General features: G+C 34.7%; 1 protein-coding gene across 4 annotated transcripts in view; it reads right to left on the bottom strand.

The window, feature by feature from the left end:
- LOC138324086 (transient receptor potential cation channel subfamily A member 1-like) overlaps positions 1-17,562 on the bottom strand; it is a 44,293-nt gene that overhangs the window by 6,091 nt on the left and 20,640 nt on the right. For all 4 annotated transcript variants that reach the window (XM_069269132.1, XM_069269133.1, XM_069269135.1 and 1 more), the window contains exons 2-22: positions 16,259-16,678; positions 15,507-15,663; positions 13,056-13,231; positions 12,368-12,481; positions 11,776-11,884; positions 11,161-11,264; positions 10,700-10,747; positions 9,542-9,666; positions 8,740-8,788; positions 7,262-7,456; positions 6,686-6,769; positions 6,453-6,535; positions 5,965-6,126; positions 5,386-5,497; positions 4,615-4,784; positions 4,205-4,289; positions 2,825-2,884; positions 2,154-2,231; positions 1,734-1,804; positions 1,180-1,369; positions 329-445 (exon numbers count right to left, since the gene is read on the bottom strand). In XM_069269132.1, coding sequence (XP_069125233.1) covers positions 329-445; positions 1,180-1,369; positions 1,734-1,804; positions 2,154-2,231; positions 2,825-2,884; positions 4,205-4,289; positions 4,615-4,784; positions 5,386-5,497; positions 5,965-6,126; positions 6,453-6,535; positions 6,686-6,769; positions 7,262-7,456; positions 8,740-8,788; positions 9,542-9,666; positions 10,700-10,747; positions 11,161-11,264; positions 11,776-11,884; positions 12,368-12,481; positions 13,056-13,231; positions 15,507-15,663; positions 16,259-16,678 — 2,709 coding nt within the window. The remainder of the gene's footprint in view (positions 1-328; positions 446-1,179; positions 1,370-1,733; positions 1,805-2,153; positions 2,232-2,824; positions 2,885-4,204; positions 4,290-4,614; positions 4,785-5,385; positions 5,498-5,964; positions 6,127-6,452; positions 6,536-6,685; positions 6,770-7,261; positions 7,457-8,739; positions 8,789-9,541; positions 9,667-10,699; positions 10,748-11,160; positions 11,265-11,775; positions 11,885-12,367; positions 12,482-13,055; positions 13,232-15,506; positions 15,664-16,258; positions 16,679-17,562) is intronic.

Genomic DNA, 17,562 nt, shown 5'->3' on the forward strand with positions numbered 1-17,562 from the left:
GCCAAGACCTTTCAAAGTAAGAACTATGTACATTGTAATTGGTATGTTTATCTATAAATACGTATGTGTAATGAAATCATTAATTTTTGTGAGATCTAATTTTCGTGCATTTCGTTTTTGACCAAAATCAATGAATTCACGTCCCCACGAAAATGATCTTTTTTATTGATGTATACACGTGTACGTTTATTGTGATCACAAAGTACAGGTCGACTGCATATTCTTTTCTAATGTGTAAGGTCTTCTCCACGAAGTGCCAACAAAGTTATAAAATCTTATAATCCACGAAAATTAGGCCCAACAAAAACAGTGAATTAATATAACTTACCATCACCAGTATACTAATGATTTCCCGTAATTCGTACAAACTAACAATACCAATGAGGATATTATTGAACACCAGTGCCGTAGGCTCAGTCACTGTTTTGTAGGAATAACTGCCCTCCTGAAACAAATACATTATAATACGTTGTAATCATATTTCTGCGATTTATATACTGTCAACTACTTATTTTAGCGGTAATTTCATTTGAGTATTTTTGAAGCGCTAATTCAAGTACAGGGCGGCTAAATTTTGTAAAAAAAGGTAATTCCAGTATTCAACTATCGAATTACGCTAAATGATTTTGTGCTAAAAACTTTATTGCGCTATGTCTACTGTATGTACGTAAACAAATATTAAAACTGATTTACAAATGGCTAGAAAAAGTAACATGTTGGCCGAGACTCACGAAAAAGAACAAAGGAACTATAATCAGACGATCCAAAATGTAAGAATTCTATAAATTTAAAGTTTCAAATGGTAAATGGCGCCTTTTAATAAAAATTCATCTTCGATACTCCAGGGGTTACTTTCGCTGTCGTTAAATTCACCCCTGGACTAACGCAAAACTGAAGGCATTTCATAAGAAAAAAAAACTGACCAATCACAGGTCAGTAAAAGATTTCAGAGAGTTAACCTCAAAGCTAGAAAGTCAACCATAATGTACCGTTATTCATTTCTTTTTATGTACATCAAAGGACCAAATTATCTCTTCATCCAATGTCGTAGACGGAACCTTCAGTTTTGATATGCGACAGTCAAGTGGATTAATTACGACAGTAATAGTAACCTCTGGAATATCGAGGATGGACTAGGATAATAGTTTGAATAATCGTGAGTAAGCAGATTTTTATTACCGCCTTCAGACTTGCTAACAACACTGGGTCCGTCGCTGTAGTGTCGTTGACTATCACTGGACACGACCGGACATCGTCCATTATATTGGTCGTAATTTTTGGTACCAGGCCCATATAGGTAAGCAGGATGACCAGATAGATTAGGTAGCTGGCTAGGTTTAGGTAGAAGAGGATGCGGCCAAAGTTCCTCCTGCAAATAATCAATGCATAACACGGTCTTGGATGTATTAGTTTAACGTCCTATCAACAGCCAGGGACATAAAGGGACGTGCCAGGTTTGCTGATGGACAACAAAAGCCGGAGTACTAGGAGAAAAATCACAGACCAGCGATCAGTTCCTGTCAACTGTTCCACATGGGATTCAAACTCGCAACCCAGAGGTGGAAGGCTTGTGGTGATATGTCGGGACATTTTAACCACTCGGTCACCGCGATCAATACCACATAAGATTATCATTCCAACAGTATTGCCATGCGTAGAAATTCATTGGTAAAATGACTACTGCCCTGATATATGCAAAAGACATTGAAACAGTCAAATCAGGAACCACTCACCACTTCATGAGAAGAAGACTTTGTACAAGAGGGTGACAAAGAAGTTCCTCTCGCTTTTTCTCCACCATTGTCTGCAAATTAAACACATGATTGAGTCTTGAATTATTGTAATCGATTGTAATGATTTCCAGATTCAATTATATTTCATGCTTACTATAAAAGTACAAACTTTTAGCGCAATCAAAATTTAGCGCAAATGCGACAAAATGTAAATTATGATTAAAGAAGGCAGTTAAATAAATTCGGTGGTGTAATGCCGGAAATACCTTTTTTACAAAATGCAGTGCTGTATATGACAAAGACAGCGACAGCGCAAAAAGCGCTAAAATAAACTACCGCTGAAATTATTACATTTGCAGTACATCTCTCCTTAGATAAATTACAAATCATATACAGTACTCAAAATACTCATATACTCACATTGACGGCAAAATACCTAATCTGTTTACAGCAACGATCGTCGGGACCAGGGTCAAGGATCTTGAAATCATGGCTCACCTATTGGATAAAAATTGCTTTGGTATATGGTTGAAATTACTATTACATTATAACTATATTGCCAACGGAACCATGCATATGCACTCGTACACATAAAAAGTGGTCTTGCCATGTTAATTGGTTGTGTGTTTAAAAATGAACTTATTTGCAAAGAATTTGTCGCCTGCTTCTCAAATGATAACTCAAAAACAGTCTAAAACTTCCCTTTCTGCATTTCTCTACTTACTTCTTCTGGCATCTGATATGAAATTACAACAACATTATTACATAATTGTATATCCTATTGTCGAACCTCTATCTTTAACTCGAACTGTGTTCATCCGACTTCATTAATTGAAATTTGATTGAAATTGTTTATCGATCCTTAAACATAATTTTGAAAATACCCGAATTACATGTTGACGAAGTATTCTAGAATCCAGTTAAGAGACAATAAAGCAATGTACGCGAGCACAAATGAATGATAGAGAAAAAATAAAAACAAATGTAAGAACGAATGATGAATGAGAGCTCTCCTAAAAAAAATGTAAATGAAATTGATACATTAATGAATAAAATATGTTCGGAATAAAAGAATGGCGTTATATACTTACAGTATATTGTAGGTCATCCTTCCTGTGGTCAGAGTATGCTAAACAATTGTCCATCACCACCTGGTCAGTATAAAGGGTTGTTTATTACTGTAAGACATCCGTACAATACACTGTGCATCAACGGCTTCTTGCGGTAACTTAATTCCACGTCTCATGCCTAACTAATTTATGATCAGATTTAATATGCAATTAAAGCTATATGTGCCAAAACGGGTAGGGAATTTGATATTTTATTGTTTTCTTTACTTATATATTGAAAACATAAGTGAATAACTTCTCATAAGTGACCCAAAGGGAAGTTAATCTATAATATTCAAAATATTAATGGTCTCAACAAAAATGTGTGATGCCTTATCAATATTAATTACACACATTTTTCAATGTGAACTTTTTATGCTTGATGCATGTTATGATGGAAATATATTAACAGAAGTCACTTCTGAAAATGTGAAATTGTAGACTACAGCTTTGTTTTATGATGTGAGTGTATGTACTCATCTAACTGCACATTAGACGTAAATATGAATAAAACAAATCCATGTAAAATCAAATCTTATGTGTTTTAAGTACTGCAATTCGCAAAACGGTGGAAACCTTTGGTGGTGAATATCATGAAAATATATGAAAGGTACTTCTTGATTCAAGGATATGACAATAACCGCACATGTAACTTCAATAGTAAAAGATTTTCTACTGCATCTATTATTTAAACCACAAGTACATTTTGTATATCAGATTTTATTACATAATTTGTTTACACCAATCTATATATGAGGAAATACAATATTTTCAACTATTATCCCGACTGTTTAATAAAATCTTGTTATATTGCACAGTTCTTAGTTATATTGCACGCTTCAACGGAAACGTTATATTGCACGGTTCGAGATGTTATATTGCACGGCTTTAGGAACACCTCGCTGTTGTTGTTTAGTTTTGTAGAAAACTTCCGAGGAATCGCGCGTAACAGTGAGTTACGTTATTATGAAGTCACAAAGGCTCACGCTTAATTTCGCGCTAGCTTTATAGATCTCGAATCAGGCTCGCCATGTAAACGTTTATCGAGTAGAGGACGGACACGGCGAATGTATTAGATTAAAAGGCTGCATGCAGGTCTAATATTGTTAAAGAAGACAATAAGACATCCAAACCGGAATTACAACGTGACGTACGTGGGCAATACGTCAATCTAAGCTTCTCGGTGCTGATGATTTTGTTAAGTGATTGTCGTATCCGTTTTATAAAAATATTCAACTAAAAAATTGGTGATTATGTAATAAAACAAATATTTCATGGGTTCTAGTTCATAATATTTAACCCGAGGTGGTGGTAATCAACAAATGTTATATTGGACGTGGCCGAAATAATATATAACAGTACCGTGGCAGCTTCCGGCACTTTCTCTATAAGTCTCTTCATGGGAGAAAAACCATCCTCGTCTCTCATCTCCATACACTCCCTCCAACTGTTACCAGGATAGAAACAGTTATATCACAATACTGTGATTATACAACAAACATTGCTATTGATAGCTTTAATGTTTTTATCTTTTATATTTGATCTTTGATATAATTTAAGATTGAAAATCTAACTAAGGTAAAATTTAAGGTAAAGTGTAGCCTGAGTAAATAATATGACAATATGTATCTAGGTTAATGTGGATTAAATCATAAAACAGTGATAAAACAGCACTTTTCAAATTACAAAATGTAAACAAGGCCTTGGCAATCATGTTTTCCTCGATCTTATCTCACATATTAACCCCTAAACCATATATCGTTAGGCCTAACCTGGAATGTTTCAGCATCTCTATGACGACGTCTGTGTATTTGTTTTCTATTGCAGCATCAAGTGGGGTCTTTCCATAGCTGTTTCGACACGTCACCTTGGCGTTACGGCACAACAACAACTTGGTAGTATCGGCATGTCCGTGGTAGGCCGCTATGTGTAGAGGTGTATTCTGTGGGGGTAAAGTTGTTGGAATATTGTTGTTATAACAAACATCACACATCTAATATTTCAATCTCAACCATATTTATTTGCAAAAGGCACATGCTTTTGGCATCAGCAAAGCCTATTTTAGCCACCATCAATTCAGAGTTCAACAATACATATCAATAGAAAACAAAACATACATGTATTATTGGTGTAACTCACCCAACCGTCATTCATAGATACTACACAACTTAATACAAGACCAGTGCTCTTAAAGAATTCATTTTTTTACTGAACACTAATATTGAGCCTATTTATCATAGACTGGTGAAATACATCGTGTTGCTTTGCACGTACAACCAATGATCCTTGTCAAAGGGTACATTAATTTCAGTTTTGTGTCCGGTTCTGTATTGATTCTTTCGTATTTATATAAAATGAATATACGAAATGCCTTTGTCATGCAGGTTTTTTCTTGATGAAAAATATATATATCTTGCCGTGATTGCTTTGCTGTTGTTTAGTTTTGTTTTTGCACAACTAACACCATGAACTTACAACTTTTTTTTTATTTTTGTCTCATTCATTTTTGTGTCTTTGTTTACTTTGACCTTTGCACCATTTACCTTGACTTTGTCACTCATATTAATCTCTGCATAGTTATCCAGAAGGAGTTTAACCAGTTTTGTGTGTCCAGCAGCAGTAGCCAGCATTGTAGCGGTTCGGCACTCTTCATCTCTGTAAGGGGCAATAACTCTACATTTTACCCTGATTCAACTTCAGACCTAATATATTTTAAACACAATATGTATTTGCATCAGTATCAGCATTATCAGTATTTTACTTTCGTTAAAGCAACATAACCTTCGAAGGAAATTAATGTAAAACTAACAGACAATTTAATTATTTGGCTAAGTACCAATCTATTTAAATGCATATTTAATCAAGATTCATTCGTGACAAAGTTATCATACATTCAATCTTTGTCCATATCCTGTATAGACGGGTTCTTTTCGCGGAGTTTATATTTTAGCGATTTCGCCGCTATCGCCAAATACTTTTGATCCATCGAATATTAAAAATTGACTAAATTGCATATACACTTCAAGCCAAATTGCGAAATATTCATTCAACCGCTAAAGTTTTTAAATTTCTAGTTTTTGGGTCCTGCTATACAGGAACAGAGGATTACATAGTACACTCACTTCATAGTTAAGTCCGCTCCGTGGTACAGGAGGGCCTGAGCTGTGTTGTAATTCCCGGTCTCCGCTGCCACCATGATGGGGGTCTTCCCATCACTGTCTGTGTCGTTGAGTTCCGCTTGGCTGGCTTGTACAAGTTTATCAATGACCTTAGAGTTACTGAACCTGAAATAGTTCATAGGAGAATTAGTAATTTGCAGCACCATGGTTGACATTCAAAACAAAACAAAAAGAGAGCATTTTAGTGTTGAATTTACCATGGTTATTTATGATGCTTATAAATATGAAATTTTGGTACATTATTCAATTCCATTTTAATGTGTACTATTAATTTTTTAAGCTACCATCGGTGACCTTTCCAGTGATGTATCTAATCCATAAACATTGACCAGTCTGGATAATTGAATAATTAATTATTGTAATGTTCTTTTTCCTGGTTTCAAATGCAAATGAGAGGTGGACATGGTACTTATATTACATTGGTAACTTACTCTGCAGCAATATGGAGCGGAGTCTTCCCATCCTGGTCTCTTGCATCCATTCTACATTTGTACTTCAAAAGTGCACAGAGAATCTATCAAAACAACCATATCATTTTATTGTATAATATTGCCATCCATTTAAACTTCCAAATTATGAGATACCCTACCATTGTATATAAACTTCGGTTGCTTCTAATTATTATGTATGCACAGAATCTCATTTCGTTCACTACTTTACTTACCGGCATGTCTCCCTTTTTTGCAGCATAGTGAAGCGCTGTTTGGTCGGTCTGATCCAAACATTCCATAATCTTTGAGCAGCCATTCTGTTAAGAGAAATTATTAACATCGACAATTTATTTTTTATATATTATATTTATTATTACAAACGGATGCTGAAAAGAAAGATACCATATTCCTTTCGGTCTTGTAACTTAAACAGAATCTATTTTATCGAAGGATATGTATATTTCTATAAAACAAAAACTCCAAATATCAAACGATTTGAACTAAATTTCAAGCAAACGATTTGGTTTTCAAAAGAGAATTACACGTTATTGTTGAAGTACGGTTTATTTTAAAATCCTTTTTGAAATGAAACCAGGTGAGCGATATAGGTCCTATGTACCTCTTTTTCATATTATAGAAGAGGAACAATGTAATTGTTGAAGTGCGTAAATTTCAAAAATCCTTAAGAAAATAAAACTAGGTAACGATACAGGCCCTATGGTCCTTTTGTACATATGTAGAAGAGTACCACTTGTCATTGTTTATATATTGCGCTTATTTTCAGAGAACAGAGTTGGAAACATCCTGACCTCTAGTAGTTGGGAGATGACCTCCGGATGACCATTCTGGACTGCTATATGTAGGGCTGTTCTACAGGTCTGGTCCACATCATCTATCTTGGCACCGTGTTTAAGCAAGAAGTTTGTAGTTTGTACGTGGCCTTTCCAGCATGCCATCATCAATGGTGACATCTGGTCCTCGCTCTTAACATTCACATTCCCACCCTAAGCATCGAGTATAAACGCTGATTGTACATACCGCATTTCTATGACAAATCAACATTCCCCCAAACAAAAAATTGCATTCATTTGGACAGTCAATCCCGACAAGTTTAAAATTGGCTAGGCTAGGAAACATTAGTTTATGGTACAAGGTACACATTTTTTTCTGAAAAAGGGATACTGTATAGAGGGTAAATATCGCAGGTGATTTATTTTCGCTATATTCCCGTTTTCACTTAAATCCACGAATTCTACACACATGTGAAATACTTGTTTAAAAAATTCTACACACATGTGAAATACTTGTTTAAAAAATTCTAGGAATGGATGAACCACAAAATTTAAACTCCGCAAATATATTCTTTATGGTAAACCGCGAAATATTGACCCGCGAATTTAAAACGATATACAGTATCATGAAACCAATACAGAAGAGTTTAATTTATTGATGATAAGATGGGTTATCAAGGTCTCCACAAGGCAAAGGTCTCTCGTCAGTCACCATAGCAACATGTGAAACAATGATGTCCAGCGGGAAGTATCAAGTACCGACATCAATATCCAATATATTGTCGTTTTCTGTATGTCGGCTTTCAAGAGTATTTATAGCATGCTGTGTTCAAAATTACTCTTATCTTCAATGTAAACACATCATATGGATTACGTTTTAGATACGCAATACAGTGATTTCCTGCTCAGAGAAACCGACAGCTGTCATGATTGTGGCCTCAATTTTCAGTAACTGTGACTGTTTGATAGATTAGATTATTAGTGTTTTATTCTATTCACAGGGTTTTCAAAGCCGTAGTTTACGTAGAAAAGTCAATTGCCACAAACCAGAATGCGAACTATGGGAACTACGCGCTATCTCACAAAATGGGGATGTTTAGTACCAAACGCCTCAACAATGTGTCTCGTCAACCTAATTATCTCCATTGTTTGTGCAGATTAAAACAAGACTTGAAGATTGAAATTATAATTAATAAAAGAATACTTAATATTTTTCTATATTTCTGGGGCGTAGTTTTAAAAATTGGTAAAACAATTCCTCTAATCTTATATACATGTAAGAATTTACTCAGAGACTCATCATGATGTTTTATCGATTTTGATAACATTCCATTGATATATTCACGCATGATATAATTATGACGAATACATGTCCGAGCATAATTCCTATATACTACACCCAGGCATTACAGCTACAGATCTTGGATCTTGTGTGGAACAAAACTAGCGTTTGTACCATCAATACACACGTTCATTATTTTATGATTGTGTCTTACCCTGTTCATGAGCAGTTCCACGATCTGGTACCTGTTGTACATCGCTGCTCTGTAACAAATTCATTTTTAATGTTTGGGAGTATTTTTAAAGTATGACTGAGTATCCCGTCTTCGCATATTGCAGAGTTACCTCCCTTGCGGTTAGGCATACATTGTGAAGTCATTATTTTGTGAGCGAAACTCACGTTGTATGACGTTACGCACACAAATCCATGACGTCACAATCAATACCTAAAGGCAACAGTGGGTAACTCTGCAGTATCCAAAAACAGAATACAACAATATTAAACAACAAAATAAATAGTATACTAAAGTTAAAACAAAAGGAATTAACGTAATTCGCATTTATTATAAATGGCATTTCATCTTAAGGAGATAATATTTCTTATTTTCGGAAAAAGAAGTCACATTTCAAGTTTGATGTGGTTCAAAGTACTGAAATCAAATACTTACAAACCAATTACGTGTGTATTGAACAATGCGCGTTGTGTGTAAATTAAAGTGTTTGTGTACTAGATATACAAAGACATGTATATAAGTAATTGAATTTTCACGTGTTAATAATTAACTATTTTCAAACGGCTAATCTAAGTTAACAACATGTATATGATTAATAGTATCTTACATGGATCTGTCAAATGGACATTGATATCTCAACAGAGTGAACTATTTTGGCTGGTCAACCCGAGATCTGCAATCATCTGCACTATGTTGAGGTCTTGTCCATCATTTCAACACTAACGTCACTTGTTATGGATTATAACTAGTTTTAAAGATAATAATTACTGTAGCCAATACTCACCTGTGCATAGCCGTCATATGTTCTTTATCTCGCCTTTCTATGATAGCATCATGCGACAAAAGTAACTCTGTGATGGGTACGTGTCCGTTCACAGCCGCCATATGTAAAGGGGCCGAGTAGGAACCCTACATAAAAACATAATAAGAAAAAACGAGATGACATACAACAACTAAAAGTCCTAACTTATTTACGAATCATATTGCTTATTTCTCAGGTATTGCATATTAGATGTCATATATATCGATTATTACATTATTGAAAATGTTTATAAAATTTATTTTTCGCATAAATAATTATAACTTATTTTTGCGTTTTAATTTTTTTTAAATTGTACACGAAACAGTTTTGGTATAAAATAAATCGGCCAATGTGTAAAATATTAAGTATAGCATTAAATTCACTAGAAATAAACTGAATGGTAAATAAAAGGCAAAATATTCCAATCACAAAATACGATGACAGAAAGCCGAGTGTTCGGCAAGGGTATGTGTCTTCTACATTCGCCATGAATCATAGATAATAAAAACAGCAAAAGCAATAAAATCTGAGCAATTCGATTGTTTGTCAATTTAGTTTACTTTAAATATATGTTACCGATGCATACACATTCTAAACACACTATTAATGACATACTAATATTTCTGGCTACAAATGAAAAAAAAAATGTATGAATAATATCCAGAGCAAATAAAATCAACAAGCAAGGAAAACCCCCAGAAGGCATATAGAATTATAATATTGTACATTGAGCTCTGAAGCATAAAAACACATACAAAACATAACGGTGTAAATTTCATCACAATAAGTGTTACATAAAAAGACATGCCCCAAGCTTACCTCATGCTGGTGTTGGAGGTGAGTGTAGTAACATTATAAACAAAATAACTTTACATTAGTTCCTAACCCTCAATTCGCTAATGGGAAAAAAACTTTTCATTAAATAATAATTTCCAACAATACGAAAATAATAGCACTAACGAGTTAAAACAAAGGCGTTGTTGATTAATTGTTGCTGTATTGCTATTTTTGTCCAAAGATATGATTATCATAAAGGTTTTATTATAACAAAGGGAATCATTATTGATTGTTATCTCAATGTAGACCATTAATTATTTAATGTTATATCCTGTCAATCACAAAGTGAATCAATGTACTCACGTTTCTCAAGTTTACATTCGCCCCTTTCCTTAGTAAATACTCGGCCGCCTGTGATTCAAAACGATAACTATTATTCAAAGAACACAAAATGCAGTTATCATTAAGTTTTCATATTCGAAATAATGGAAACAAATTGTATGTTTAAGTAATTACCCACTTAAAACGGATATGGATATAACAAAGAGATCAAATTCTTAATAATGCGGAAATACTCAGAAAACCCCCACATTAAATTGATAAAGTGTTTGTATAATAATAATCTAGAATTCTATATTCGACCACAAATTGGTAGATAGTAACACTATGTAACGCCATTATGTGGAATCTTGTAACAGGGCTTGGGTAGTGTGCCGCCATCCGGGCTCGAACCCGCAAACCCCGATTTACTGGTTCGCTGCTCTGAAGGACAATTCCCTAAGTGCGAAGCATTATTTATCACTAAAACCTGCTACAATCTGTACCTTTAGTTTGTTGTTGAGGATAGCCATATGAAGCGCGGTATTGCCCTCATTGTCTCTGTGAGTTAGAAGTCTATCTTTTCCGGCCATCCCATACAGATTCTCACCTGTATAAAGTAGCGAATGTTTGGAATATCATATAATTGGTAATATTCGTAGGTTTTAATTCACTTAATTCACGAATTTATCAAACTTCGCGAAGTTGAATATCTTGCATTTATCAAAAGCGTAGGAATGACGCTTGTAAAGGCTACAAAGATGATAATAACTTCTGCGAATATGTTCCAAAAAGTACATCTCGGAATTTTACACCGAAAGAAGAACTATATACTGTAAAATTACAATATGACTGACCATAACACATTTATCACTAATATCATAATACGTTCTATACAAATTCAAGCAGTTTTGCATAAAAGTTTGCATTGTTTCCTTAAAAAAAAACTATTATGATATCAACTGAAAAACAACTTCAATTTTCAAAAATTTAAAATCCAGTAACTGACTGTGCATGTTTATAATTAAGATTTGAAAGATGATCCTTGGAAAAAAAATCTATGTAAATTCTCCTCTTTTTGTAATGCCATACAAATTTCTCTGTGGAATGAATCCTCTTACCGGTTGACAAAAATAATTCTAATAACTCAATGAGTTCTTCAGCGGAAGCAAAATGATATACAAGTGTTTCGTTGATGTCTTCAGCGTAGATATTCGCTCCTCTTTCTACCTGTACTCAAAATAGATGACAGTGCAGTTGTTATTGGAACATACCGTAAAAACTCACGGCGTGGAAAATATTTTTACCGTTAAACATAAAAATGTTTAAAACGAAATAATTATGATTACGGTTTATGATGAAATGCCGTTATTGTTTGTATGCTTGCATAGAGAATCGTAAACAGGTGTTCATTTCATATGATATTTAATAAAACCAATTTTGCAATTTCAATTTCACCAAATTTTATCTCGAAAAAGTATCTGGCAAATGACTGAACAACATGTAGAGTCATAAGGTTTCTCCCTTAAATAAAACTAAGTATAAGAAGTTTTAGTTTGCAACATTGGGACAAATTACTCTGGGTCACATAAGTGAGACATGTAAAAATATCATACTGGTGAAATCAGGAGAATTTGTGTGATGAAAGTTTATTGAGTATGTCGTTTGACGACGTGACACAATTGTCTCGCTATGTTATCTATGGATACTCACCAGAAGAACGGCCATTTTGATCTGCCGATGCATCACGGCATCAAAAAGAGGAGTCAATTCATCCTCATCCACTGCATTGACCGCCACTTGAGCCCCGTCTGCCGTTAGCAACATCTGTTAACAAACGATCATACTGGTATCAAGCATTTGTTCCGATCAATGACTTTTTATGTCAAAATTAGACACAATGAAGTCCAATCGACATTTTTTGCGGATTTTCCTGGATGTAAATTTTTTATTTTGGTAGTTAATAAAAACAACAAATTTTACAGTGTAAAATGTTGAACGACGCAATTAAGAATTACCTATATTGTTTTACACATTACTTTATATGTCAATTGCTATTCATTAATTTTACAAGTTAGGTTCAATTCCAAATGCAAACGTTTTAAGAAAGCATCAGTTACTGTTTGGCATTTGTCCACTATACCCCAATAGCGAAATTATTGTTACAAAATGTACTTTCTATTTTCATCCCTCAGTATTCCAGGGGTTACTATCATTGTCATTATATCCACTCATGGATTATATCATAGCAAATCTGAAGGCAGGTCAGGGGAAATAAATCTGAAGGCAGTTCAAGGGAAAAACTGACCAATCTTTGGCCTGCTTTTAGATATCATGGTATCATCTTTGTAGGATTAATTTGATTAGCTATGACGATATACATGAAGGTTGCAATTCTTACCCGAGCCATCTGTAGGTGACCGTGTCTTGCCGCTAGGTGAAGAGGTGTCTTCATCTTAGCGTCTTGACACATCAGACTGGCACGTGACTGTAGTAGGACCTGCGCTGCCTCGCAGTTGTTACACCTGGCTGCGGTATGTAAAGGACGGTACCGGTATGGCCCTTCCTTGTTGATATCTGGAAACAAAATATTGGTCTTGACAATTAATTGACAATTAATTGATGGACGTCCTCTCATGTGTGGAGCGTATTGTGGTGATAAGGAGGCTATATTCATGTTATGTCTCTTTGTGCTAGTGTGTTTTGGTTGGACGTGGCATGTTAATGTTGTGTCTTCTTGTGATAGTGTGTTTTGGGAGGCTGCGGTATGTTAGTTTTGTGTCTCCTTGTGATAGTGTTTTTAGGAGGCTGTGTTAGTTTGTTAGTTTTGTGTCTCCTTGTGATAGTGTTTTTAGGAGGCTGCGGTATATTCGTGTTATTTCTCCTTGTAATAGTGTGCTTTGGGAGACTGTGGTATATTCGTGTTATATCTCCTTGGGATAGTGTTCTTTGGGAGGCTGTGGTATATTCGTGTTATATCTCCTTGTGATAGTGTTCTTTGGGAGACTGTGGTATATTCGTGTTATATCTCCTTGTGATAGTGTTCTTTGGGAGACTGTGGTATATTCGTGTTATATCTCCTCGTGATAGTGTTCTTTGGGAGACTGTGGTATATTCGTGTTATATCTCCTCGTGATAGTGTTCTTTGGGAGACTGTGGTATATTCGTGTTATATCTCCTCGTGATAGTGTTCTTTGGGAGACTGTGGTATATTCGTGTTATATCTCCTCGTGATAGTGTTCTTTGGGAGACTGTGGTATATTCGTGTTATATCTCCTCGTGATAGTGTTCTTTGGGAGACTGTGGTATATTCGTGTTATATCTCCTCGTGATAGTGTTCTTTGGGAGACTGTGGTATATTCGTGTTATATCTCCTTGTGATAGTGTTCTTTGGGAGACTGTGGTATATTCGTGTTATATCTCCTCGTGATAGTGTTCTTTGGGAGACTGTGGTATATTCGTGTTATATCTCCTCGTGATAGTATGTTTTGGGAGGCTGTGGTATGTTAGAGTTTTATCTCCTTGTAATAGTGTGTTTTGGAAGGCTGTGGTATGTTAGAGTTTTATCTCCTTGTGATAGTGGAACTCTTGCCCTTTTATAGTGCTATCTCACTGAAGCATTACTACTTAAGACACCGAACAAGTACATCCCACAAGGTCACATTTACCTGAGGGTAGGCAAAATATTGGTAATAATTTTATGTACAATTTCTTTACTACAACACACAGTAGTCTAGTAGTTAGGTTGTCCGACATTCAAGCACTATTCACCTAAATATGGGTTTCATACCATATATTTTCTTTGAAAACTCAGGTTTTTTCTTTACATGACACGTTCATAATGTAAGCGATTAAGTATTGGTAAAAGACAGACCAACAACACCGATATTACAAGATGATTATGAAAAATTTAGTTTAACAAATCTCAGATGAATTCTTCATGATTTGTACATGATTTTTACATGATTTGTACATGATTTTTACATCATTTTTATATGATGTTTACATGATTTTTATATAATTTTTACATGCCTTTTGATAAAATCGCGATAATCAAATATTCGATATGGATATTTGATTTACACAACCGAAGAAAAGAGGAGTTTAATATTCAAACATAAAAAAAGTTGACACATCATTTTTGATAACGCCATTGAATATATTTTAAGATTTGCTGTTATGTATAGTTATGTATAGACATGACTGTCACTAATTGAAATAAGTTGTGCACATATTTAATCCTCGTATCCTGTAACAGTTAAGATCCATCAAAGTTTTAAGAGCTTTTAACATTAGACACGGCGGCGAGATTTACATAGAAATGAATGCCATGCGTGCCGATACCTTCACTCAGTAAATATACAACACATTTGTAAACATTGACATTGCAGCAATTTTTTTTCAAAGAGCAATCTTCGTGTGAGTGAAGGAATTCATGAATATTCATTTAAAACAATAATAAGAAACGTTTTTTTAGAAAAAAAAATAATAAGGATATTAGGACTTAAATATTTAAATATTTGATATGATTTATTTTCGCCTTCTTTGACGTTTTATCTACTTGAATTAGACCCAGATATACAAATACAATATTTACCACGTTATAAGAAGTATAGAAAATTAAAATATATAATTATTCCAAAAGAAATTCAGTCTACAGAACGTTTAAATAAAGCTGTAGATTTGATTTTCAGACAAAATATTTGACCTTTTATATATCTCAAGTTGGCAGGACACTTATATAGGCAATGCCTGCTGTCTAATCCCTCTGACATTTGTTCAATACAATTATATGAAATTTAAATCTCAAGTTGACATTTAAGACGAGGAAGGACCTTAGACATTGTTTTACCTGCACTATGTCGGATGAGAACGGACATTACAGCCACAGCGTTATATTTGGCGGCCAGGTGTAGGGGTGAGTTGCCCAGATTGTCCACTTCGTTGACGAGGTCAGGGTTAGTGGTCAAGAGGTCCGTCACAACTCGTCCATTGTTCTCTCTCACAGCCTAGGATATCAAGGGTAGATTGTCATTAGCGGAGGTTTTTTTATTATTATTTTTTTATTTTGCTGTTTTTTTCTTCTTTTTATGCGTGTTTGTAGATATATATATGATATAATTACTACTGTATCGCGCTTAAATTTCGCGGTTGGTTCATTTTCACTATCTTCGGGTTATCACTGAAATTAGTCAATTCTAAATACCATCGAAAAAACTCCATATGTATTTGTATCGGTTAATGCGTATATTATATTTTTGTTTATTTCTATAAATTGTTAATTTAAATTCATAGAGCGAGCCCACAGCTGAAATGTATAAAAGGAATTAGAAAATGTAAGGCTAAAAGTATATACTGTGAACAAACTTTTTTTCGTGGGACTTAATTTTCATATTTATCGATCGTTTTATGGCGATTTAATTTCGCATTATATAATTTTTTTTATTTCCCAAAAGCATTTTCGGTTGTTTCTGATCATTTTCGAAATACACTCAATTTAATCGCGCTCGTAAATAAATTGGTTTGCAGTAAGTGCATTTAGCTCAAACAAAAACGATCTGCTGATGTCGGTTCAATAAGATGGATATATCAGTCATTACTTACGTGCCAGAAAGAGAATGATGTGGGAATGTTCTTGTCCTCCAACTCATCTTCATCCTCCGGTATCAAAGAATGCACTTTCGGGGTATCCTTAATCCCGAACAAAAGACTAGCCAGTCCTCTACCATTGTTCTTCTTAGATCTCTTAGCAGTTGGCAGCTGAGCCTTTGGAACTGTGAGCAATCCAGGAGATTCGACATTCTTAACTTTTCGAACCAAAGCACTGAAGCCTTTCTTCTTTTCTGTTTCGTTTTCTTCCACGGTAAAAACCTCTTGTTGCATTGAATATTTGTCCCCCTCTGCGGACTCTACGACAATCTGAGGGGATGGGTCGTCATTCTGTTTGTAATTGGTCATGATGGATTCCTCCAGGCTCGTGAGGGAGCCAGAGGATTCGGTTTGACGAGGTCTACCTTTACCAGCCTGTTAAAGACAAGACATCTCAATATCATAATTTTAAATTTTTGATACATTAAGTCTTACAACATTACATTGGTGTTTTTTTTTCTAAAAAAAAAATTTTTTTGCAAGAAGGATTTTTTATACAATTTATTTCTATATAGTCACGAAAAGAAACTTTTGTGCTATGATTGAAAATGGTGTTGACCCTAGTATCAATCTTGAATGACTGTTCCATCCTTCACCAACTTCGATTCTCCAGGGGGTTCTACCACTGACGTTATGTCCACCACTGGACTAACTCATAGTAAGACTAAAACACCTAATGAGAAAACACTTACCAATTACAGTCCTGCAGAGACTTCATTTGAAGATTACAGAGAGAGTGACGAACAACTTCAAAGCAATACAGTCAGCCACAGTGTACCGTTATACAATTCATTTGATCTACATTAAAAGATCAGTGTCTTATGTTGTCTTCAAGTTTACTATGAAATGGTCAAGGGGTGGATATAACGTCAGTGATTGTAACCCCTGGATATTCTAAAATGATCCTACAATTACTGTATGGAAAGTTTTATGACCACTCCTCTCCTGACACACAGTAATAGTCTTGATTACCTGACAATCATTTAATTAACACCTTACAACCATGTTTTTTATATTTTATATACTTTGATATTGCTGTAATATTATATTGTTCATCATTGGTCAATTAGAACCGTCCTATATACTGACCCCAACAAACCCACATTTAATGACAAAGATCAATTATTCCGTTCTGTGGTATACCGCCAACATTACCAATGCTATTAACATAATTAACAGATCAATCCCAATCCCACTCCCTGATGGACATTGATGAGTTTTTATCAATATCACGGACAGGTAAGCGCCTATCCTGTCAA

Source organism: Argopecten irradians, chromosome 5 (assembly GCF_041381155.1).
Source record: "Argopecten irradians isolate NY chromosome 5, Ai_NY, whole genome shotgun sequence".
Lineage (NCBI taxonomy): Eukaryota > Metazoa > Mollusca > Bivalvia > Pectinida > Pectinidae > Argopecten > Argopecten irradians.